The sequence below is a fragment of the Dicentrarchus labrax genome, unplaced genomic scaffold (genome assembly GCF_905237075.1).
Source record: "Dicentrarchus labrax unplaced genomic scaffold, dlabrax2021, whole genome shotgun sequence".
NCBI lineage: Eukaryota > Metazoa > Chordata > Actinopteri > Moronidae > Dicentrarchus > Dicentrarchus labrax.
This window is the reverse complement of record NW_026136706.1, coordinates 14,577,828-14,603,715: the sequence shown is the minus strand read 5'-3', so window position 1 is coordinate 14,603,715 and position 25,888 is coordinate 14,577,828. Positions and strand designations below refer to the sequence as shown.

Genomic DNA, 25,888 nt, shown 5'->3' with positions numbered 1-25,888 from the left:
TTTTAATTATATATACATATATATATGTGCACCCAGTCGCAAGGTGGAATGTTTGGTATGTATAATTTAATACATTAGCAAAAGGGGTGGTCACAGTGTTTTTATATTATGTGTTCAGATAAAAGTGAAACTAGCAGATAACCGCAAATACCCGGGTGTATTTTTGCTATACAAAAAAAATACTTTTCAATCGTAATTGGAGCAAACAGATGCAAACTGTCATGTATTTTTGGCACCACTGTCATAACGCCACCCCTCCACCAAAAGGGTAAAATGGTTTCTCCCACCGTAGCAGCGTCTGTCCTGCGCAGCGTCTGACTGCAAATCAATGAAGCCAGTCAAACAAACGGGGCTGGGCAATCGAAGTTGGGACAATTTACGGAGGTTTCTGTTGCCGGATAGTCGACGACAATAGGGATATGTATACAACTAATATGTATAGAATCCTATTTTTGTGTCCTTTAGCGGAGTAAGGAGGATTTCCATGTCAGATAATTTTCTACTTATACGAGGAGTTTGATGTATTTCGCCAGACAATTGTAGCTTTACTGAGAAAAACTACCCTCCCTATTCGAACTGAGGATGATTTTTGCTAATACTGGAAACCCACTAAGGACTCCGTATCGCAAACAGGTAAATAGCAACGCTAATATTTATCAACCAGCCTTTAAGACATAATGTACACAGAGCTGACTTCATGGAAGTCGCAAAAAAAAAGAAGAAACCTAACCCTTTGACAGCAGCTAGAATAAACTTAGACTCTCTAATAGAAATGAAACTAACTTTTGGTTCACTTATGTAATTTTGAAATGGCAGTGTTGTGCTCCTGTGTGTGTGATGTCGGATTCAGATAGGCTTTTTTTTTTTTTTGCATAATGAGAATACCTGCTGCTCGGGCTGTGGTCCAAGTCCGATACTGCTGGGGAGAGAGAGAGAGACAGAGAGAGAGAGAGATAGAGATAGAGATACAGGCCTTTGACTCCAGTTGATGTAATGGCTATACTGACCACACAGAAAGAAAAAAATAATCTCCTTTCAATCCCAAGCATCACTTATGAGACATGGGAAGTACACATGAGCTGGCAATGAGCACCACTTCACCGAAACTCAACCAAAACAGAAGTTTTTAAAAATAATATCCACAGTGTTATATTCTTGTTAACTTCGGACCAGGTAAGGTTGTGGTTGGTTTCTGCTTTTATATATCAAACTCACTCTCAGTGATATAAGCCATTGGTTACCTTAAATACTTTAGAGTATTCTTTCCCTTAAAATGTAATCCACACACCCTATTTGCTTGCCATATTAGGTTTCTCTCTTTTGTACAGACTTGTACAGTAAAGAAAACTAATTGTCCACTGATGCATTCACTTTGGCCCAGTTACATATAGATTTTTTTTTTTTTAAACTCCCCTTTAGCCATAAGATTTAAATAAGCATATTTACTCTGTCGCGCTCATGCTGTTATCCTGTGGCTAGAGCTCCATTGGGCGAGGCCTGTTACTGGAAGCCCTGTGTATTTCCAGCTCGGATATGACAGACTCTGCTGGTCTGGAGCTGTCTGATAAGATGCCGTCCTCTCCCCATCACAGTCTCTTACAGTCCTGTGGCTGAGTATCAGGCAAATGTATGAAGACAAAATTCCCTGTCAGTCCCCCCCAGAAAAGGTTAACTTTTTCTTTTAAAGACTGGCTTATCTTGTTGGGCTTGGACATATGTTATAAACTATTATTGTAATGTATATATTGCATGTCTCATTTATTTAGTAAAAGTCATTATTTGCCATGTTATTTAACTAATTTACAGCTCACAGGTGCTTTTAATTCTTTGACAACAGTGGCTTTTAAATGTCAAACTTAAATACAAATGCAACATGGAGGGTTTTTTTTTTTTTTTTTTTAGATCTAAAAGCTTTTATGTGAGTTCCCACATTTGGTTGTGTTTGTTTTTCTCCTGCTTTACAGTTCAAGTTATTACTTCTTTTGTTCTAGTTGCTAACATTATAAAGATATTGGTAGGAAATGTACTTTTTTTTTTTATCTCTGAAGCCTGAGAGACACACTTTCCATGTTAAAGGAGGTGCAGTACCTCAAGACTGAAATAGTATGATGATGACACACAAAGCTCCCGCCACTATTACATTGGCACAACAGTGAGGAAGTTTTTCCCATTTGGTGCCAAACTGGAGTTTTAGTCACTGTAACTTAGGAAGTCATTCATGTTTCTTTGGTAATTAATGTTTAGTAAGATTTTGGCCTGTAGTCAAATGTGATTCATGTTTCCTGGTAATAACTTCCCAAAAATCTGGGGACAGTAAGGGCTAGTCATAAGAGCAACTTTGACGTATTTCACATTTGTTCAGTCTGTTGATGCAGACATCCACTGGAAAATATTTCTTGATTACTCTTATGTCACTTATTCTTTCGTAGCAACAAAAGAGTGAGGCCATACTCTTCGGTTTTTATTAAATTTCCCTGGGTAATACTTCACCATTAGTTTTGTTTGCGCCATACACAGAAAGCGTATAATAATAATTTTAACTTTGTGACATAGACCATGCTCAAAAAAAGAGCAGTTCACTGACAGAAGGTAGAGCATTTATTCCACCAATGAGTTGGAAAACAGTAGGTCAAACTGGTGTGAGGCAGTCGACCAGTCGGTCACAACAGAAGATCCTCTAGGCTGGAGTCCAGACTCGGGTTGCTCAATCCTGTCACCACTTCATGCTTCGGATTCCATCAGCTTCCTCTCAGCTTGTGATTCCTCGTGAGGGGGGTCTGGGGGTGGGGGTAATCAGTGTGGGATAGTAGAGGAGAAGACAAATCCCTGGAGGGGACGGCTCTCTCAGACTAGGACATCTGTTTCTTGTAAACATAAAGTACAAAGTTGCTCAATCACTGAAGGATATTGACTCTCTCCTCCCCCTTGCCCTCAGATTGACAGGCTTTACGCAGCCAGTATAAGCAATACTAGATAATTAACCCAAACTCAATACCACGTGAAAATCATAGTGCCAGTTGTTTGACTGTGTTTTATATAACCTGGAAGCAAAAATAGTAATTTCTTAACAATTGTTTTTTTTTGCCTAATAGGAAAAAAGAGACACAGTCACTCAAACCATTCTGAACGTATAAATACTTCTACTCATTATTAGAGTTGCTAAGGTTAAGAAGTCTGGCGCTTCAGCAGAGAGGATTGTTTATGCTGACCTGCGAAGAGCTTATTCGACACATTGAGCTTGTGTGGCATCATTGTGACACTGATGTCAGAGCTACAAGCCCCTGTGGACCTTGATTGTGCTGACAGCGACGGTGGGATGGAGATTGTTACCCGATATGGATCACTGCTCTGTAAAATATTAATCATTACACTGGACTTAAAAATCACATGACACTAATGATGGAGTCCAGGCAATTTATCTTATATCGTGACTATGTGACTATAACCCTAACCCTAAGTACAGATATTTTGCACCAAGTTTCGGTTTTGTCCTGACATGGTCAAGGTTTTGTGTTACTTATAGCTGCTCTAATTAATATTGTTGAATTAACAATGGACTAGATGATGATGTGCATGTGAAAGGGGTCATTTGTAGTGACTTAGATCTTCCCTCAGCCCTACAGAACATTTCAGGATCAACAGGATAAACAATATTATTTACCATCCAGCCTGAACTTTCATTTAACCTAATTTTTATGTAATTTCCCTGCTTATTGCAGCCACTTGTTGCCTCATCATCACACCCAATGGCTCCACCCAGCCCGAGTACTAACAGCACCAACAACAGCAGCAGCGGTAGCACTGCAGGCTGGGACCAGCTCAGCAAAACAAACCTCTACATTCGAGGCCTGTCCCCTTCAACCACAGACCATGACCTGGTCAAGCTCTGTCAGCCGTGAGTACCACACTTCCGCTCATTATTATCTGCTATTGATCAGCCATTGATTTTTTGGCCTACTTAGTTTTAGAATCTAGTTTAAATTTTGTCATTTATTGAAACAAGGTGTTACAATTAACACAGTGAACAGTAATATATGAATATGCCATTTTACCAATACAATTGCATGCTATAGTATATAGTATAGTCTTTGTTGTAATTTATTGTTATACTACATTCCTTTTTATTAAGCTGACTTTGAATGACAGCCCTACAGGTCCGTTTAATTATCTTCCAAAAAAAGTATTCAATATTTAATCAGCTTTTTCTAACCAATAGAGTAGTTTTAAATCATGCAGAGAGCATGATGAGACACCTATGGATTCATATGTATATATATTTGAGATTATAACAAACCCGGCAGTATTGCAGGCTTCATTTGAATATGACATGAAAAATGTTCTTGAAGACCACACAAGGGCAGAGTGTGGATGATGATGACAGCAGGAGAGATGTCATATATCATGTATGTGGATAAAGGAGAGATACTGTCAGCACTGGGATCGACCACAGCTCTCTTTGTGTGTGCTGATGCTTTATATTTTCCAAGCAGAGAGACCACCCTGGGGCCTCATAGATTTAATTTGGGTTTTTTCTTGGGCCCCATCTTCACAATGTGGCACTGATTTTGCAACACAAAGCTGCCAATTCATTCTTTGGCTGTTTAGAAATATATTATATATTGAAATTGGCCTGAGCCGTGTTAGATTAATAAAAAAACAACATTAAAAAAAAGTCTAAACTAAACTTTAGATTGAAGAGTTTCCAAGCGCCCTTGTATGCCATTGCAACCTAAATGCAACCCCTTTCCCCTTTTAATGTACAGAAATACTTCACACTACAAATGCGACTAAAGTATAGTGCTGTTTTGTCATTTTCCTATTCAAAACTGTTAACTTTCTTTTTTCTTGTGCTCTCAAAATGCCTCACAGGGTCACACTGAATAACCCTGAAGCTTGTACATGTACAGTACAAGTAAATGTAGGTTTTGATGATAGTGTAAGAGCAAACATGCTATAGCCAGAGTTCAGATGAAGGAAAGGTCATAAGTTCATGCTCTTTCACCCAGTTTAGCATTTAGCCTAATCCCAGGCTAAAATATCCTCCTAGTTGACTGCAGGGTACAGTGTGTGTGTGCAATTGATTGATGAAGATAAAATATGTGACAACGGCATTATAATGAAGTATTGCAGTACAGTAGTGGCACTGCATTTTTTTTATTTTAAAGTTTTAAACATATTGTGCAGCCCTAATATAAATACCTATAAAAGCATTACATTTTCTAAACATCAGCACCAAAAATACACAGTTGAGACTCAGATGGCCATTTTTTTTTAAATCTATTTATCTCAGTACTGTGTTCTTAAAAAAAAAAAAAAAAAAAAAAAATTTTAAGAAGTGACACTATAGTTACATGGTACTCTTATGATGTTACTGTCAGCACTTCCTGTGGTCTGGTCGCATACCATGATAGCTCTGTTGAAACCATGGCAACAACATAAACCAGACCAGACTTTTGAATGTCAGAATCTCAATGTTTTGAGAGCATCTGTAAGTGGAAAAACAAGTTGTAATCTGTGACAACATTTTACTGTAATAAGTCAGAACTTTAATTTACTTTGAAAATCCCAACTGTCCAAGTGACCTGACTTCACTTAAGAGCAACTTTTTTGGCTTCTCTGTACAAAGTTTGATTCAGTGCTTTAGTGTGGCTAAAGAAAAATGAACTGTTTAGCTTTGCACTCACATGGTGGGGATTTTCAGAACCCCATGGAAACCACTTCCTGTTTCTCATATTTTCACAGTGATGTCATAGATTGTTGCTCAACCCTCCCTCTCTGTGTGTTTTATAACTGGCTCCGTCTGGTACACAATCCAGCTAACAGTGCCTCGCCTTTCTGCTCCTCCTCTAGGTATGGCAAAATTGTATCAACAAAGGCCATCCTGGACAAGGCTACAAACAAATGTAAAGGTGTGTAAAGTAGTTTTTTTTTCCAACACCGCCCTCATTTATCTTTCCTCTAATTAAGTATGTATCAATAAATCGTATGAACTGCCCTGCAGGATTTTCAACACCTCACTGAAAGAGAGAATATCGCTTCTACGTTTTCTCCTAAATTGGTAGACATCCAGTGTGTGAAAGCTATCAAAACATTAAGTCATTCAGCAGCTATGCAGTTGTCTCAGATGATCCGGGCAAGTCAGGAAACAGACAGCCAGGCTGCTCAAAGCTGCCTCCCAGCTCATGTTATTTTAAGCCTCAGCCCACTTGTCTGTTGGTGTGTCACTGCTGTGGGTGGTTCCTGGGAAGAAGTGGGTGACTCCTCCTCTTCCTGCTGAGTGACAGTGTTGCTCTTGGTCCAGTTCTAGTAGACTGCCTATCTGACTAAAGAGGGACTTACTGATTCTCTCTAGTGCTGATGGGATTAAGAGAATGCTTTGTCACTCTCTTCTGGATTATACAGATGCAGGTTAATCGAAGGCTCTCTGTGAAAGAAGACACCGTTAAAGACCTTGTAAAGCTCTGACTGAATGTCAAATAGAAGCCAGAGATGGCTCTAGCAATAACCTTGAGAAACCTTGAGTTTCACAAAATACTTTAAAGTCATTATTGTTTTATTATTATTATTATTATTATTAATAATAAGAATTTATAGAAATAACTAATAAGGATTCACATTAAACTTTTAGTACCAATGCATCCCATTTCTCAGCTGAAAGAGCCCTGACATATTCACCATAACTTATCTTGAATAAGTTAAATATAGCCACTGCACCATAGGTTAGGGACTATAGGTTCACCCTGTTTGTACCCCGCAGGACAAAGAGCTGACCTGAGCCATGAATGTCACACTGGTATCTGCATCCTCAGCGCTTTTCTAACTCTGTAACTGTGCTGCTTGTCTCCTCAGGATATGGCTTTGTGGACTTTGACAGCCCCACTGCAGCTCAGAAAGCTGTGGCTGCCCTAAAGACCACTGGTGTCCAGGCTCAGATGGCAAAGGTGAGGATTCATTACAGTCTGATCCTGATATCACATCCATACAACTCACCCAGTAACTCAGTCTCTCCTCCATCTGGCTGTTCAGGCAACTTAAACCTAATCTTTGTGGTATTAAATAGCAGGACTTGAATCCTTGGCTGCAGGGTGTATGCTACCCAAACCCTTGGTCTATAGACTGTTCAGTGACATTGCATCCATTTTCAGGAGCAAATGTGACACCAGGTTGTTGCAGTTGCAAGTCTCCGTTTGCGTGTCAGTAGTGTAAGTGTTTGTAATGTGCAGCTCGGTCCTTATTGTACATGTGTTTAATTGTGATGCACAAATGAGAGGTGTAGATATGTTAACGAAGGCTGATTATATTCTCCTGGATTTACTGCAGGCACACAATGTGCAATAATTGTAAATTAACACATTATCAGGTTATTGTGTAACAGCAGACAAACAGTGGATGTGCCGTTGTGGTTTGTGTTCATTAAACTTGAATTTGATTCTGAGTTCTAATGAACTGTAAGGTCACAATTTATATTATATTATATTAATTACTTGACAAGACATTCACAGTAAGCATGTGACTGCATTTAATTGTAGTATTCTAGTGACATTTGCTCAACAACGTGTCCAACATCAATGTCTTTCTCTCCCTTTCTTGTCTCATTCTCTAGTCTCATCTCATTTAATTTCCTTTTCATGTTACATAAAGTTTGATTCCTGCTGCATTAATAGAATAATTTATATAGTGTTAATATTGTGCACATTTGTGTTGCACCACTTTCTTTGTAAAGCTGTCACTCAGTGATTAAATCTAATTGCTAATTTGCTGATGTGTTCATATATGGTTTATAATGTATATGTATATGTGTGTGTGTTTATATATATCATGGATGGTTCCCAGAGGTTTGCTGTCAGCTGAAAGCTCCCAGCCAATAGTTTGACTACAGGGTGTAGAGATGACAGGATGACATAGTCTCAAAAGAACCATTACACACACATTTAATATCTCTCTGCAAGATTATTGTACTTACAAATGAACATGTAGCAAATTAGGCTTCATGCTGCAAATGTGTTTGAAATACTGGGAAACAAGTGCAAGAAATACAAAAACGACAAAAGTATCTTCTTCAATAGACAAGTTGGAGTTATAGCTCATTGTCAAGTTAAAGAAATTGTTGGAACTGTTCCTTTAATGGTGCCCAGTTTTGTGTCGACAGACGGTTATTCAAGGTTTTAATATACTACAAATCTAGCTTCTTCACAATGTAATACAGGAGATTGTCAGATGAAGGGCTTTAAAGTAGACTGTATAACTTCAGGCATCTGCTCTCACTGACATTAGAGAAGGAAGTAAATAATTGTGTGTTGTTATGGTAACAGGAACCAGTCGGGGGAAATTAGTTCCCATACAGCACTGAGCTAGAACCCTTGGCCTCATTTTCCTGTCTGAGGATCTGTGGAGCTTCTTGACATGCCTCTGTGCACCCATTTTACTTTTTTAATTAAAATAGAGCAGCTTCGAGGGGCATGCCGAAGTTTAATCTTTGTATTGTGGAAAGTAAATGCCATTATAAAGTGTGAGCCTTTCACTCCAGCTTGATTCTCACTATTGCTGAAGCTTGTTTGGGCTTAATGGACTCTCTGACAAAGGTCCCTTTTCCTGTTTTTTTATCTGCCCAGGCACCCTTCAATGGGCTTTCTCTCATTATTATTTCAATGGCAGGTGGTGGGAAGTAGCCAGATAAGAGTTTCCCTTCTTTTTACCTTATGCTATTTCAATGAATGTCTTATGATACTTATGTGCTTCACTTTGTCTGTATACATGCAAGGGATTTACCTTATGCACATTTGTATAAGATTTATAGAGGAACATATTTTATATTGTTTCTTGTGACCGGAAAGTCGCAATCCAATCCCTGGATCATCAAGCTACATCTGTGTGGGGGAAGTGAAAGAGCAGCACATGCCCATCCCTCATTACCACCACTGTAGTGCCCTTGTGGAAAACTTTTTTATCTTGGGTTGTATAAGGTATTTATCCATAGTCTCTGTATTACCCACAATAGATGGCAGTTGGCACGCCCCCAGTTTGGAGAAGCAGACAGGAGTACCAGCAAGTAAGCTAAACAATGCACTGCCGTGGACAGGAGCAGCAACAAAATGTATTTTAGCCACTTAAAAAAAGGTTCACCTAAAAAAAATCTATATCAGTTGAGCCTATATTTAGAATATTTTCAACGATAGGAAACCGAAACTGAAACTCGAACTAACCGTTTAACCTCCCAACGGCTCTAATGAAGCTACACACATAGGACTGAGGCTGTACTGGGCACCTACTGGGCACCTACTGGGTATTAATGTGGAGTGGATTGTACAAATGCTAATATACTCTGGTTAAGTAAAGGTTAAAAGTATATATATATATAAATATATATATATATATATATATATATATATATATATATATAATTCTTAGGAATTGCATTTTACATTTACACATCTTAAATCACAATCTGAGTCCTTTAGTCAAATGGCCAAAAAGACAACTGTAGTAGATCACATCATTTTTACAGCATCTCATACTCCCCGTGTCTGTAGAGAGGCAAAAAGTAACACCCCTCCATCAGCCACACCTCTTTTCATCAGCGTGCGTCAGTCACACTTAATGACTGACTGATGGGTGGTGACCCATTCAAAGCACAGGCTGTTGTCTTATCTCATATTTCTGTCCCTGCATTTGTCTGAGCTTTTCCACGCTTACCGTCGGTTTTCTTACATTTAGATTTCTTTTAAGTGACGATAGAGTTTATAGATATGAATTCGTCTGAAATAGAAATGAAGTGCCATTAAAGATCATGTCAGAAAAATGTCACAATATTGCAACAAAGTGTAAAACAACAGAAAAGAAATCAGCTTCCTGTTCTGTGTTCACCTTCCCTGTCCCTGCTGCTGTGCAGGCTTTGGCTCATTCATCGTCTTCGAATTCTGAAATGTTGATTTTCCTGTCAGTGTATTACTTTTAGTAATCCAACCTCTCCCTTTAGCTGACTCTGAACAGCACAACGCTGATGAATATTAATGGTGAGAGGCCGCTCCCCTGGGACTCGTAGCCGTGTCTTATGTTTCTGCTGATGCTATTAAAATACGGCAAGAAATCAGCTGATGTGAGCCTTAAGCCAGCGTGGGCTGCATGCAAATCTCTATTTATCACTGCTCATAGTGACCCTTTACTACCTAAAACCCCCAACACAGAAAGACAGGAAGAAGCAGACATAAGCAGACACATGATAACCCCATTACTGGGGTCCATATTAGAAGTCTATTAAATGTTTAGCCATTTGCAAGAGTAAATCATATGGAATAGCAAGGAAACTGATCCCTCCTTCCTCTTTTCCTCCTTCTACATGCTACTAAAGCCAGTGTGAATGTGATACTACAAAGGAATGTTTTTGTGTTTTCCAGGTGTGTTTCAAGTGTTTCAGTGTAATTACATTACCTCTGGCTTCCTCTCTCTCTTTTTTCCACCATACAGCAACAGGAACAAGACCCAACAAACTTGTACATCTCCAACCTGCCTTTGTCTATGGATGAACAGGAACTGGAGAACATGTTAAAGCACTTTGGCCAGGTCATATCCACACGCATCTTGAGGGACTCCAGTGGCGGCAGCAGAGGAGTGGGCTTTGCAAGGTCAGATCCTTGTGTAATTTATTGTACATACAGCATTTCAAGGTCAAAACAGACCATTGTGCAGCAGTAATAAGAACAGGAATAGATGACTGTTTGACCAGTAACATGGAAGTGATGTCAGTAAAGGGGGAAATCTGTGGGAAATGTGATATTTATATTGAGATACAAAAGTGCTAACAAGGATTGAGAGAAAAATGCTACATGTTTCAGCTTTCAAGTAGTTTAAACACAGACTTTTTGCTGATTCATCAACCTAAAAGTCGTTTCGCAGTTCGAAGCAGAATGTGTTTCATTTCTAAAATTAATACCTAAAAGCACATAGCTATGTTGTCAATAACAGGGCAGAAAGAACAGCTCATGGACAAATGGAAACTCCTTTAAAAAATACTTTCACAATGACTGGGTGATTTAATTATAGTGGTCATGCTGGCTTCCGTCAGTTGTACTTGCATAACCTGATGTTTGACTGAAATACCTGATAGGTAAGGCCAAGATCATGATTGACAAAGCAAAAATATCATACTGCGTCATAAGAATGTTTGTAAGTGTGGGTGTGTACTAGTAGGTCCATGTGGCTCAAATGGTGAAGACTACAGTAAACAAGCAGATTCCACAACATATGTGCACATTGGGCTTGCAATCTTTTATGTATATAATGAACAACCCCTTCCACCCACCCAGAAAGGAAGTAGTTCTTGGAAAGTACCTTCTCACCCTTATAACTGCAGTAATCACTGATGTAGTTATGCTTTGTGTGTCTTTAGGATGGAGTCAACTGAAAAATGTGATGCAGTCATTTCTCACTTCAACGGAAAGTTTATTAAGACACCTGCAGGTGTTCCAGGTAAGACATACATGTAATTATCTTATATTCACAGGCACACACTGCAGAAACTTAATGTAAAATTATCTAACTTAACCGCCGTGCCATGAACAGAATAATGTAAAAGAAAATGACAGGATTTGTCCTGCAACAACTATAATGTGCACAATGTTAATGGACGGTGTTGAAAAGGTACGATGAAGTGGTCACCCTACTGATTCATGCTTCCAACAGGAGTCAGCGAGTCTGTTGGTAAAGAGCTCATATACACTCAGCTGTAAGTGGCAGAGTGCAGACAAAGAAAATGAGAGAGAGAGCTGCTCTGTGTGGCCTCCACTCCCTCTCTAAGCTTTTTAATTGGATTATTAGACTGAAATAGTCTCTGCCGGCCTTGCCTCCTTTAGGAAGGGGAGGGGATTACAGCTCCACAGCTGCCAAATTAGACGTCTGTGTTCCCAGGCTGGCTAGTAAATGTGCACTCCCAGGCGTCAGGGAATGAATGACTGTATAGCAAGCAATGGCAGACAATACTCTGTGTGTGTGTGTGTTTTTTTTTTTCAGACAAACCTCTTATTTTATTCTCTCGCCACCTCTCTCACTTTAGCACCCCCTGAACCCTTGCTGTGCAAGTTTGCTGATGGTGGACAGAAAAAGAGACAAAGTCTGAATAAATTTGCCCAGAATGGTCGGGGTTGGGGAAGGGACGGTGACTCCAGACTGGTAAGTGATGCCCAGGGTGGTGTGAGTGGTCTTAGTGGCTAACGGAATCCAATTCATGACCAGATAGGAATAATAAAGCATAAATCCCAGGTGCTGTATGATAAACAACAGAGCGTGTAACAAATATTACAAGCAGAGGCACTACAAAGTGACTTTATTGTTGTTTAGTATGGCTGAAGAGTCAATTAAAGGAATAAATTACATGTATCATATCTGTAGATCTCTTGTCTTGTCTTGTCGTCAGCTTCTGACGTTTATTGTTATAATCCTGGTTATGTTGTGTTGTTTATTGTAAAGTCGTGTGTAGTCAAGGGCACCCTCATTCAGGTTTGAGCACAATAGATACACAAAAGAGTTTTTGTATGATGATGTTGTGTTGCGTGCTTCGGTTTAGTTGCCAAACCTGTGCCTTGTTTTGCTCTCAGGCTGGAATGACACTCACATATGACCCCAGTGCAGCTGCTATGCAAAATGGGTAAGCTACAACAACATATTAGATTACAGTGTCATAGTCAATATGTTTCATTGCAGCTAACTAACTTTGTTTTGTTTTTTTTAAATACACTTTAATTCTGTGTCCACAGATTTTTCCCAACAGCATACAGTATTTCAAACAGGATGATAGCTCACACGTCTCCTTACATGTCTCCAGTTTCAACATACCAGGTTTGAATCCTTCTCTTCAATTATGAATATGTAGTTTTGACTTAATCTCTAAGTATTTTCGTTTATGAATTATCAGAAGTCAGAAACCTGTCCTTTGGGGTTTTAGATGTGTAGGTTAAATATGTGACAGAGGGCACTGTGGCCATTCATGCTTGTTGCTGTGCCAACCACAGAAGCATGTGATCTCTGGAAGTAGCAGCTGTTTGGTGTCACTGTGTTTACAGAGTGTGTTTGTGTGATGTTCTAGGTGCAGAACCCATCCTGGGTGCCTCATCAACCCTACATCATGCAGCACCCAGTAAGAACAAAATCTCTCCATCTTCATCACTCTTTTCTCTTTTTTTTCCCCCTCTGTGGTTGTAACAGAATTGAAACATTTTTCTGTAAACAGACAGACACAATATGGGAGAGTAGTAGTTACACATAAGGTGACACTGATCCTTAAGGATTTACAGTACTAAAGTGTTTGTATAGGAATGTAAAAACAACTGCTTTGGAGAGGCTATGTAAAGCTGTGTATTTGATGACAGATGCCGAATATTTTATAACAGATGGGTTTGAATTGAGAGCGAAGAGTCTTTTCTTGTTTTGAAAATGAGCCAGTAAAGATGAGAAATCACTGCTAGATGCATCAGGCCAGCAAAGATGCGTATAGACCACTTGCCTAACTTGTGGCTATTCACCTTCTGCTGTGGGCATTAGATGTGACGTTTAAGGTTACTCATCTTCTCTTTTGCCAAAATTAAAACCTCATTATTCAGTTACATAATTCTATTGTCTTCATTCAGGAGGATATTTGAGGCATATTTACCTTCAACTGCCTACACCTTTCTTCCAGGGTACAGTGATATCGCCCTCTATGGACCCATCTATGTCACTACAGCCCACTTCAATGATGGCCCCACTTACACAGCAGATGGGTCACCTCTCGCTGGGCAGTGCAGGAACGGTAAGAGAACTCATGGGATCAGAAATGAGTTCACACATGCTTATTCGAGAATAAGGTGTTAAAAATCATTAAACCGTATAACGTATAGATCATGAGCATCTTCTATAAATGACTTTATTTCTATGTCCTTCATTGTGCAGTTTATGGCTGCTAACACAGCTATGCAAGGAGCATATATCCCACAATATGCACACATGCAGACATCAACTGTTCCTGTAGAGGTATGTGCGTTAACACCATAGCAGCCTGATGTGTGTAAAACATTGTCTTCATTTTAAACAACGTCTCACTGTTGGCAAAACAGCAGCGGCAAAGACTTATTTTACTTTCTCTTCCAGGAAAATGGTGCACAGTCACAAGTGGACTCATCTGGCAATCATTCCCCGTATTCCTACCAACAAACCAAGTAGCGCTGAGGTAACATTTGGACAACAGCTAAAACAATCCTGTCTACAAATGCAATGGATGCTAAGGATCTTTTCACTGTTTTGCACAGGTTCTGCAAATGTTTAAGTGAGACTATTTTTGGTATCATTTTCCGAGAGAATATCTGAGTTCATCAAATGATTCAAATTATATTTAAAAGAAAGTTTTGAAAAAGTTTTATTTTCATACTAGAAAACGTTTATTTTTTACCAAGGATTGCTACAGGATACAAGAAAGAATCATGTGACTAGTTGTTCAAAGTGCATGATAGTAAATGTCTTTTGTTAATATTTTCAGATTTCTTTTTTCTTTTCTTTTTCTGAAGATTTTTTTCAGCCAGACTTTTTGCAAATGATGTATTTGTGCTTGCTGTGTGAGTGTTGCTATGGTGAAGTGTTAAGTGTTGTTTTCTTGTAAAGTAATTTCTCTTAGTACTTTAGATTGATCTTGCTGTCTGATTAAAAATTTTGCCTTCATAGTTTTGATACAGTAGTTGTACAGACCACCACAGAGAGCGGCAATAAGCTACAAATTTTGAGAGCTATTGCCATGGAAATGAGCTATGTAGGAGTTTTTTTTAATGAAATCAATGTGTTATTGCTTCCCCCCTCCCAAAAACTCATAGAAAAGTAGAAGAAATCTTAGAGAAAATGTTTTGAATGAAATGACTCCACATTTCTGATGATTTTATCGGATGTAATATTTATTTAGTAAGAAGACCTTACATGTTTTTGGATGTTGGAATGTGTTAGAAATTTTGCTGAAAGGTCAACTTTTGAATCTTGCCTTTTTGATTACTTGGTATTGTAGAATAGCCAAAATTGAACTTGGTCGGGTGGGGGAATAAGAAGGGGCTAAATGCATTTTGTTTGTTGATCGTGTTTTTGTCTTTTTGGGTGATGTTAATTGTTATTTTGATGGGGTGTGTCTTTTTCACTTTTATTTGAAAAACTAACAGGAAAACATAGACTTATGATTGTGCAAAAAAAAAAAAAAACGCATCAAAGCCTTGTAATAGAACTTAGGCAAAAGTTCAGTGAGTTGGGGGGTAAAACAAGATGAATATGTATATTTTATTGCACCTCGCTCTTTGATAGGAAACAAACAAACTTGGCACTTTCAGTTGTAGTTTACTTCACCAAAGATTGTGAGCTAGTACACTGAGGAAATAGCATCATTTGACTCTTTAACCAGGACATAAGTGACTCTGCAAACTAGATTGCAGTTTGGACAGTGTGCCTTTTTTGTATATCTTATGCAGTCGTCATAGGTATTAGTACAACGCGGACACACACACAAGCATGAAGGAAGGCCTGGGTCCAACAAGTGCCACAGATGAATTTCATACTTGCGACATTATAGTAAAGATGAGTTAACTATGAAAGGACAGTGCTACACTAGCAATCTCATATGACATAGCACTAAAAGAAAACAATGTGTCTGATTATTTTTATTATCATAGTGGATTTAAGCAGGCTTTTTGATTCTGGTGTCCTATAATAAGATTCGACCTGGTGGTCAGCCAGACCAGTTATCTACCTCAGAGTTTTCTTTCTCCTCTGTACTAGGTCGGGTTAGCAGGTCCAGCCCGCCCTTCCAGACCAAATGCCACGCTCAGGAGCTGGCCACATACAGCTGTTCCTTATAGGTTGTTTTGAATACTTTTTGATTTTCTTCAAACCTTTTTTTTTTTTTTATGATGTATTGTTGTAATCATCACAGGGGGTGTGACAACACGTTTCTACTGGTGTTCACACATTCAGTTTCATACTTTTTAAAAGAGCTGCTGCTTTTATGGCAATAGATTTCAGAGGCTGATCTAAGATGTTAAAGACCAACGATGACAACAAAGCTTGTGTTGTGTTCACTGGATCTGTCCTTTTAACTAACATGTTTGTTGCTTTGTCTTGGGTCTAGATAAAGTCACAGCAGCATTTCCTCTGTAGTTAGCTAGGGTGTGCAACACATGTAAAGGGCCACCATGATTATACTTGAGATTTCTGTGTAATGCCTGAGACTGAGAAGTAATACTGTCTTGTGAGGTTTATGCTGCTAGTGGTGTCTGAACCGAGTGCCATAGTATCTGGTCAAGAGTTGCAGAGGTGCATCAAAAATAAATTTAAAACAACCACCATGTTGAACAGTCATTAAGTTATATGAAAATGTTCTAATTTATGAAGATTTTTGTACAGACAGCTTGAGGAAGTAAGAGATTTTCATAGAGCTATATGAAAGTTTATCGTTTTTATTTTTTTTACTCGTGCCACACAATTGCCAGTGGTAACTTGTATGTAAAGTTTAAGGAATCTTTCCTCTGTTTTCTTGTTTTGTAGTGTTTGTTAAAGCCAAAGACTTTTTTTTTTCAGTAGATTGTTTCCGAAAGTTTATTCTTTTCATTTCTTTGACATTTTTGAATAAAAAATTTCAACTTTTAAGTTGTTTAAGTCTGGTCTTTATTAGCTTATATAGCCAGTTGCTTACCTTACATTGGTTAATGATGAAATCATGTAAATACATCATTTGTGTAGTCTGCCAGTTTTAAAGTGGTTGAAAAATAAATGATGATGGTTGGCTAGCTGCAGCTTTAAAGGGCTGAAATCCAAGCACAGTCTCTCACTTTGTCTGTCACATTCAGTTTATGTTTAATGAGGAATCTGGCCTTACCAGAACTTGGAAAATATGGGTGCATTCACGAATGACCTTTTCATGAGATAGAATGAAAATAATGTCTCGTTTGATTTATCTTTACAAAACATGAAGATTGGCAAAGACAAAAGACAAAACAATGGATGGATAAATGTACACAACACATCCAAGGTTACTCTTCTGTTCTGGCATTCTGTGTTTTTTGTCCACTTGATTTGAGATTAAAGACACTGAAGCAGTTCTCCTTCAGACTGATGTTCAAAAATGGAAGAAGAAAAGGGTTGGGGTTAACATCTGTTTAGCTCCCCCATCAAAGCAGCAGCTGACAAAGGTCACTTGGCTGTCAGTTTCTCCCAGAGAGCAGATGCCAGTGACCACCTTACACATACATACAAACCAGTCTGCAAGATATTCGCTGAGTGAATTAATTAATAAGACATTATTAACTCTTACAGCTGGCTGGAGTATATTTTTCTATGAACTGAAAAGTCACCATGAATCAAAAGTGATGCTTTCCTCTAAAATGTGGAGTCTCTTTATTGTATATCACAAAATAATAAAATATACGAAAAGGTATTCAGCCTACAGCTAAATTAATTAAATTAAATAGCTATCAGACAGTTAATTTAAGCCATCAATTATAAGCACTGAACTTAAAGTCCACCTTGTCTCACTACTAATAAAGGAAACATATTCTGCAACCGTATTCCTCTAAACATCAAGTTAATGTGTCTGCACTGTAACTCTGCTAAATCAGTCTACCAGTATTCATGAATCGCTATGCTTTCAACCCATAGGGTGAGGACCTGGTAAGGACTATATCAACACTGTCACATGGTATTGTTGACAACATGCATGGCCTGGACAGGGTGAGTTACGGGTATCAGGAGGTATGGTGGGTGGATGGGGGCGTCTGCGAGCAGGCCTTGCCATGGCAGATGGGTCCCCACGGTATCCTGCAGGGTGTTGTGCCACCCTACGGGAAGCCACCAGCTCCAGACGAGGAGCAAAACTCACGCTCCAGCTGTCTGTGTTTGTGCCACCTGCGCCTACAAGCAGTGGAGTTGAAACCCCCTCTCATTCCCCCCTTGAACAACAACCATCCTGCCCTTGAGGTTCTCTGCTGTCTCCTTCCTCACCTGCTCAGGTAGGAAACATCCTATATCCCTACTCATTTAAATGTCTGTAGTGTGTGAGGAACTGCTTTTTCCTGTACAATGATGCCCTAAAAGGTAAACAAAAACATATTGATTTTGTTTATTCAGGCAGCATTGTTGTCTTATTTATTGGATCAGACTGACTGGATAATGACAGACTAGATGACAGACAGGGGGTGGACACAACAATGCAATGTAATGCAACCCACTACACTACCCCAATAATAAACATTTCTGATCTTACAGTCTTCAATTTTAGTTGAGGCAATTGTAGAGAGCTGTTAATTCACTTTTTGATGCCATAATTTGACATCAAATTTAGATATTATAGTAATACTGTATATTTAGGGCAACAAAAGACAATTATTTGCATTACCAGTTAATTTAATTAAGTAAAAGTACTAGTTCTATACTGCAAAAAAGTGAAACTGCATTGAAAATGTTAAAGTTCCAATGAAGTCGAAATTGACGTGTTTTTATCAGATCACAAATCTAGGGTTATATGTCACCTATATGCCTTTACCCAACAATAGCAAAAATGTCCTTCTGTAGGAAAATTTGGGTATTTTTAAAGTTTGTCATTTCCTGGAAAACAACAAAAAATGTTGATGACTCATTCTAAAATGATCTATGTATTAAAAGGAAATTTATGAAATCAAAACATTTCTGCATAAAAAAATGACATAACTGAATAGTCAGTTATCAGAACAGTTTTATGTATTTGTTGATCAACTCATCAATCAATCAATTAATTATTTTATATAGGCTACAGTTAAGTAGTTCAATCTATAACAATGTGTCATATTCAATAAAAATAGTGGATTAAAAAGTACAATATTTCCCTTTTAAAATGTAGTGGGGTAAAAGTATAAAGCCGCATTTAGTGAAAATACTCAAGTAAAGTACAAGCACCTCAAAGTACAGTACATGAGTAAATGTACTTGCTTTTTATAAAGATTAAGTATAAATTACACCAATAAACTGCGTAATACGTGCCAGTTAAAAAACAATGTTTCCAACATTTAAAGGGAGCAAATAAGGAGCCTCACACCTATCACTATGATGAGTATGAGATGGACATTTAAAAACAGATCTAAATAACATTCAGAAGTAGAATCTGGTAAACAATATCAACATAATCCAGAAACTTCATTCAATCTGATGAACACTGCGCTTACAGCACCACCTAGAGGTTCCTGTGTGCAACATAATCAGATCATGGAGGACTCTGGTTTCTGTTCGTAGTAACACAACCAAGGAAGCTTTTCTAAACAGAAAATAATAATTATCCACGTGCTAGATTGTTAAAAATAAAATCACAGGTAATAGTGTTTAAATCAACAAACAAATACAGGTGTTTGTTTGTTCGGCAGTTATTTCCACGCAATGCCATAACAAGTAACAACAGTAACTTGTTGTAAAAAAAACAAACAACAAAAAAAAACAATGTAGGTGAAATTAGTGCAGGTATTTTACTAATATTGTGTTGAAGCCATGTTTGTGTGTCTGCGCGAGCGTGTGTTTTTTATGCGTGCGTGCGTGTGTGTGTGTGTGTGGGTGGGATCTCGCTGCGGACACTTGAGTCGTGCAACAGTCTGAAAACTACTTTGGTGCTACATGATTTCTTTTTGTATGTTCGCCGTCATGGAGTCAGTGAAGAACAGCCACGGTCCTCGCTCACTGCTGTGCTGTGTGTTTGTGTTGTGTGTACAGCTGCGGCTGGGTCTGACGGGAGGTAAGAGAGATTCAAAAACTCGGTCCTCGCTCCTCACGAGCTACATTATCGTGATATGTTTTGCATAACGTTAGCTATGGTTGAATTTAGCATTGCGTGGGCCTGCGTTAGTCAGTGCCTTCATGTTTGTTTACTGGTGGGGTTTTTTTTTTCTACTCGAGGAGTACATTTTGACGACAGGTAGGTTAACTTTCCTGAATGTCGACACTGCTGTTTTGCTTATGGCAACATAACTTTTGAACTATCACACACTGCACGTACACGTAGGCCGAATACAAAGTTGTGTCCTTGCCTGTGTTGCGAAACGCAAATAAATCATTAAGGTCCCTGTTTTGCCTCTTGGGTTTGGTGCATTGCAGGACAGCATTCTTTGAATATGGCCTGGAGTCGTTTAATGGTGGCTAATTTGCAACGAACTCACACACAGTCCCATTGTATAGACTTAGGTGTGGAGCAATGACTGTCAATATTGTCTTTTAAATGAATGGACACACTAATAGGAAATGTATAAGCTGTAAAGTAAGTTTGTTACTAGATATAAAAAAAGATGCTACAGATATCTCAGAGAAGTCTGACAGATGTGTGAGTAAAGCAACTACAGACAGCCATATAAGGTAAATTAAAAAAAAACTATTCAAGGAACAGTCTATGTCACCATTTGTGAAAGAGACACAATCTGTACTGAAAAAGAGGAACGATGGTCACAAGTTGAAACTAGGGACTGGGTGGATTCGACTGTACAGACAGTACAGTCTATAAGGGCTTGTAGAGTGGTATTAACTGCCATCCAACCAAACATGATGGTACAGAGCAGTATCAGCATCTTAAAATGATGATTTGGTTATATCAGACCCTTTTCTATCATTGAGTTAACTGATGACCCCTGTGAATTATTCTATGGTTATTTTATATTATAATATACTATACTATAGCTATACTATACTTCCTATGAATATGTGAAAAGGACTATAATTCTCTGTATTGTTCTTGAACAATCATACGTACTTAATAGGCTGTGTCTGTGCCACTTGGCCATTGTTCTATAAAGTTCTTTGGTTGTTTTAATGAGGCTGTTAAGCAGAGAGTGAAGGCTCTGAAAACTTGTGTTCAGCTTTTCACAGTGCCCTTATCTTTTTTCCAGTTTATCTTCAGTAAGTACCTAAATTTTAAAAATAACACATTTGTTTGTTTTTTTACAGAAGGGAATGAAAGTTATAGGCCTACGGTGCGTGTATACATGTATACATATTAAAGTTTTCTTACACTCCTTAAAATCAAGAAGGCCCTTGCAACCGCCTGTGAGTCTTTGGCAAACCCCAGGTTGGGAACCAGTGATCTAAATTATCCTACACAGACGCACGCAGCTAAAAGAAATTTAGATCATAGGTCAGGTGCCAGATCTTTCCGTCACCATGTTTTGTCCCATGCTTTTCCTCAGACTGCCCCGCAGACGGACGCACTTGGGTGCCGTTTCATGGCAGATGTTACCACTTCGTCCATGGAGAAGAAGACAGCATCAAAAGCTACACTTTTGAGAGAGCAAAAACCCTCTGCCAAGGATTTGGTACCGGAGACATTTTCTTTTCTAATATTTCCTAAAAGACAAAATGAGAAATGGACTGTATTCTCGATATGCGTGTGATCCTGTTGTTGTACATTGCTGTGATTTTTCTAGAGCTTTTGACCATCCAGAGCGCTGACGAGAATGACCTCGTTATTAAATATAGTCCAAAGGTGTGGAAAGGGAAGGTCAACGTATGGCTGGGAATGTATTATGACACAGACAGTAAGTACCGTGTGACCGGAAGACTGTGAAAATACGCTGGCTAACTTCCAAAAGATAAAATCAGATTTTCAATGGCAATCAAAAAGGAAAAAACATACAGCTGCTTCTTACAATTGTTTGGAGGTAAGTAGGTGGAAAATCAACACAGAATTTTAAAGGGTGTTGATTCAGATGTTAATAATAATCCATGGATCGTTTTCTGTAACCGATCACAAACTCTTTGGGGTTCTGCATACTGTTTATTTCAACAATATTATCTACATGCATATATATTCTTATCTATATCGGCTTAAAAATTGAGTGTGAAAGCTTATTTCGGACGTCAATCCAATCTCAACTCAAGAGTAAAGATAATCTTAACTCGAGTTACCTTCAGTTTTTTGTCTGCTCTCTGTGTTTGGTTATTTCTCTATTTACTTGAAACAGGTTAGATAACATTAAGTGCTGTCTGTTAGATTGTCCTCTATTTCCTGCTAGTGCCAGCTAATTTTTAATGCTTGTATAACACTGACTCATCCTCGTCTTTCAGCCCTGTTCAGGAAATCCTTTTTAAGCACTAAATGGAGGCACTGTGGGAGAAGCTAAGCTACCCGAAATACAGCTAAAATCACACTTAGTGTGAATATTGTATTGTTATATTGAATATTTGTGAACACTATTTGTTGTATTGTAACACAGCTGATTGCAGCACACTATAATGCCAGCATTACATGGTTGATATTACCTGGGATAGTGGATTACTGATTGGAGTATCTTGTCAGGTGAAGAAATGAAGTGGTTTGAAGATGAACCTGTGCGATTCACTAACTGGGAGGACAGTTCTCCATCAGACCTCGTGCCCTTGGATACATGTGTGGCTCTGCACACCAACACAGGAAAGTGGGAGAACGTCAGCTGCCTGGACGAAGTGGAGAACGGAGTGATCTGTGAGACAAATCAGAGTAAGATTTTTTTATTTATTTTTGACTAATCCATGAATATGTGGAAGGATTTTAGTTAAAGTGGCTTCAGAACATGTGTTTCTTTTTCCCCACTTGCCTCACTGTGTATGCGTTTTGTGTTGTTTTTTTCAGAGGCAGAGGAAGCCAAGAAAAGTAAGTCGACCTTTGAACCTTTTTTTGCAGTTTCTTTACTTATTCCTCTGTGATTGTGATTCTGATCCTTGTGTTTATAGTCGTGACCTTCCTTGCATTGTTACTTGTGCTCCTCAGAGCCCAGTGCACTGCTGTCCGCCCTGGTCGTTCTCAGCGTGGTAGCTATCATGGGAGTCTCAGCAGTTATTTGGTTCCTGCACCAGAAGCACAATGTTGGCTCCACTATGCTCACGGCATTCGAGTACCACCCTCCGTTCCGAGTCCTGGAAACAGACCAGTCCTGCCTGGTGGAGTCTGAGGAGACTGACAGTGTGCCATAGGAGAACTTTCTCTCTCTTCCACAATAGGAAGCAATCAGACCCTCCTCATTGGGTCTTCATGCAAAAAGAAGTCCGCTCTAAACAAAACAGTTACAGAAGTAGTTTTGGGTTAACAATGTCATGACTCAGAATAATATAGTATGATTGTAAGACAACTCGACTCCAGGCTTACTCTAATACTAACTTCTCACTGTGGCACAAACATCTCACTACTTCTGCTTTTTTGTCATCTATTCTGTACTAACAAAGAATCACCTGTTTTTTTTTGTTCAGATTGGTGCATTTTCTTCTGCAACTGTGGCCTGGTGTACGTTTCATCTGTGATTTGATGTAACATCAGGTCATTATGAGGCACCACGCATTTCTTGGGGATCATTATTTGTGTCTTGCATACTAAAAGTAACTTACTGTTGCTCACTCAAAGAAGGTGAGATTAAATGAATATACTTTTTGTGAGCAGACAGAAATTTACTGTTACACGGCGACTTTATTATTGCATTAAACTTGGGGACTAACAAGAGGGACATTGGAAAAAGAATGATCAATTGGTGCTGAGACATCCTGAGTTTTAGTCTATATATTTATCGTGCTCCAAATAGGAAGAATTCTACATTTCACATAATACAACCGATTAATCGTAGTCTACAACCCCCCTACGAACATCATCAGTAGTTATTTTCTCAGACTTTAAAGGTCCAGTGTGTAGGATTTAGTGGCCTCTAGCAGTGCAGTTGCAGATTGCAACTCCCTTGCTCCACCCTCCCCTCCCAAGCACAAAGGAGAAACTATGGTGGCTCTGAAATGCGCAAGAAGCACAAATACCCCAATCTAAAGCCTGAGTTGGTTTCTTCCTTCTGGGCTACTGTAGAAACATGGCGGTTCAATGTGGCGGCCTCCACGGAAGGCGACCTTTCTGAGATAACAAAAACATAGCAATTTCTATTTTAAGATGATTATACACAAATCAAAATATACTGATTTTTTAAAAAAGCTCCCTCCAGATGCACACTATTAATTATACAACCATGATGAATAAGCTGACCTTTTATGTGTAAAATCGGAGGTGGTCCTTTTTAAGCAGTACTCAAAGAAACAGGAATTCTCAATCACAGGCTGTCAAGGGCATATGTAAATAGTTTGACACGAAACAAGAGCCCAGCAAGAGTATGAACAATTGCAGTGTTACTCCACGTGTGTAAATGTAGATTTGTCCATAAAGCAGACAATGAAGTGGAAAGCCGTCCTTAACCAATGCTGCCAAGAGACGCTATTACAATTGTGTATAATACCCCTCTTAATACTGTATGCCATTTTAACAGCATGGATGCTTTCGTGCAATATTTAAGATTGATTTGGCAGGATCTGAGCCCTTGTGTGTTTTTCATAATAAAGTATGTTTGAGTATAAGAAGCGCTTGTTTTTGCTTTCATTGAGTTGATCTGACTCAGAAGGTTCTGTTAGGCATCAACAGGAAACATTTCAATTAGTATGCAGCCAGCAATATGTTGCCTTCCAGCCTTGGGTTGTCCAACGGTGTCAAAAATTAGAAAAAAGGACTTCTTTCCATTCTGTGTGATCTATATAGAGCATTTCTGTTTGATATATATGTCAATGCATAATTGAGGAGAAAATGATGAATTAGGACACTGAAATCGGGGATAGAGTCTAATTAGTTCTGAGAGGATATCTAAATCATCTGAGTCATCTGAGAAGTGTCACTCCCTCCAAATGTCCAGCGGCTCTGTTGACATCTCAGCGTGGGCCAAGATGAAACAGAAATGAGAGAAATCAGCAGGATTTTTTTTTCTCTTTCCATTCAAGCACATCTATTTTTAGACTTCCAAGACGTCTGTCATCTAACAAATTCTCTTTATGCATGTGCCTCTTTTTGTTCAGTACTTTCTCTTGATCTACTCTTGAATTATCAAAGGCATTTGTGGACCAACATTTATTCATGTAGCCCACTAACAGAGAACCATAACAATAACCTTTTCCTCCGAAGCGTTCCAGGTCATTTCTAGATGTGGCCACAAGGTGGGACAGTGAATCACATTTCTGTCACTGACATTGCAGGGAAGGGATTTTCTTTCCTAATCAGTGAGGTCCACAATCATGAAGAGATCCAGTTTGTGAGACACTGACAATGTTGTGAGAATATTTATAGTTTGGACAGCAATCTATAAGAAAACTAACTTTAAAAAGGACGCACCTATTAGAGTTTGTGGGAGAAATACTAAAGTCTAGAGGTAACAAATATCTTTAAAACATGAACATAAAGTAAATATAATGCATGTAATACGAGTTATTAAAGGCTTATTGTCTCCAAACTGAGGTGAAAGTCCTCTTGATGATTAAGGAAGTCATGTAGTCTCGTGGTGGTGGCCAATTATTAACATGATATGCAAGATGAATGTCAGCAGAATTGGACTGGAGAAGACGTGTGGGGTTATGTGTGGTTGGACATTTTAAACTATTGCTTGTTTCAAATGATAGATTGTTTTCCTCTTAGAATAACCAAACATTTAGGGACATTAGATAAGAGTTACATACTTAAAGAGAGTACTTAAAGGCAAATTTTCTAATTCAAATATGAACAAAAAATCAAAACACATCTATTAGTCTGGAACTGACTGATAGGTCTTAATATAATAATGACTAGAAAAAACTGTCACACAATTGTTTACTGTATGTCAATATGACTGTATATACTGTATATAAAGGTAAACACTGGAGTAGAAGAGGCTTATACCGTTTAGAGACACACAGGATGCTGATTTTGAACATGCATTACTTCAATTATGTACAGCATGTCAAATTCACAGAAGGGGTCTTTTAAAATGACTTAATTTGTTAGATTTCAGCAGATATTTATTTTCAAAACTCAAATTTAAAAGACCAAAGTGTGATTCACGCTCATGAATATGCAACAAAACATAATTTATTC

At 38.5% G+C, this 25,888-nt stretch overlaps 2 protein-coding genes and 1 long non-coding RNA gene across 4 annotated transcripts; 2 read left to right on the top strand and 1 right to left on the bottom strand.

The window, feature by feature from the left end:
* Positions 1–319: 319 nt before the first annotated feature.
* LOC127365835 (RNA-binding motif, single-stranded-interacting protein 1) lies at positions 320–16,641 on the top strand. Of its 2 annotated transcripts, XM_051404368.1 has the most exons (14): positions 320–633; positions 3,720–3,895; positions 5,851–5,909; positions 6,850–6,941; positions 8,999–9,049; positions 10,465–10,622; positions 11,387–11,466; positions 12,050–12,165; positions 12,591–12,640; positions 12,750–12,831; positions 13,079–13,129; positions 13,670–13,780; positions 13,921–14,001; positions 14,119–16,641. In XM_051404368.1, the coding sequence occupies exons 1-14, from the start codon at positions 583–585 to the stop codon at positions 14,188–14,190; spliced, it is 1,230 nt and encodes a 409-aa protein (XP_051260328.1). In that variant the 5' UTR covers positions 320–582; the 3' UTR covers positions 14,191–16,641. The 2 variants fall into 2 exon arrangements, with proteins under 2 accessions (XP_051260328.1, XP_051260329.1); XM_051404369.1 differs by lacking the exon at positions 8,999–9,049 and having other exon boundaries at positions 321–633.
* Positions 2,581–22,374, bottom strand: LOC127365842 (uncharacterized). The gene is made up of 2 exons (XR_007885259.1): positions 22,255–22,374; positions 2,581–2,864 (listed from the first exon to the last, which is right to left on the bottom strand). It is a non-coding gene; the product is annotated as an uncharacterized LOC127365842 (long non-coding RNA).
* On the top strand, positions 19,554–24,354 carry cd302 (CD302 molecule). Its single transcript, XM_051404371.1, has 6 exons — positions 19,554–19,744; positions 21,183–21,308; positions 21,420–21,530; positions 22,292–22,471; positions 22,604–22,624; positions 22,742–24,354. The coding sequence occupies exons 1-6, from the start codon at positions 19,627–19,629 to the stop codon at positions 22,942–22,944; spliced, it is 759 nt and encodes a 252-aa protein (XP_051260331.1). The 5' UTR covers positions 19,554–19,626; the 3' UTR covers positions 22,945–24,354.
* Positions 24,355–25,888: the final 1,534 nt, after the last annotated feature.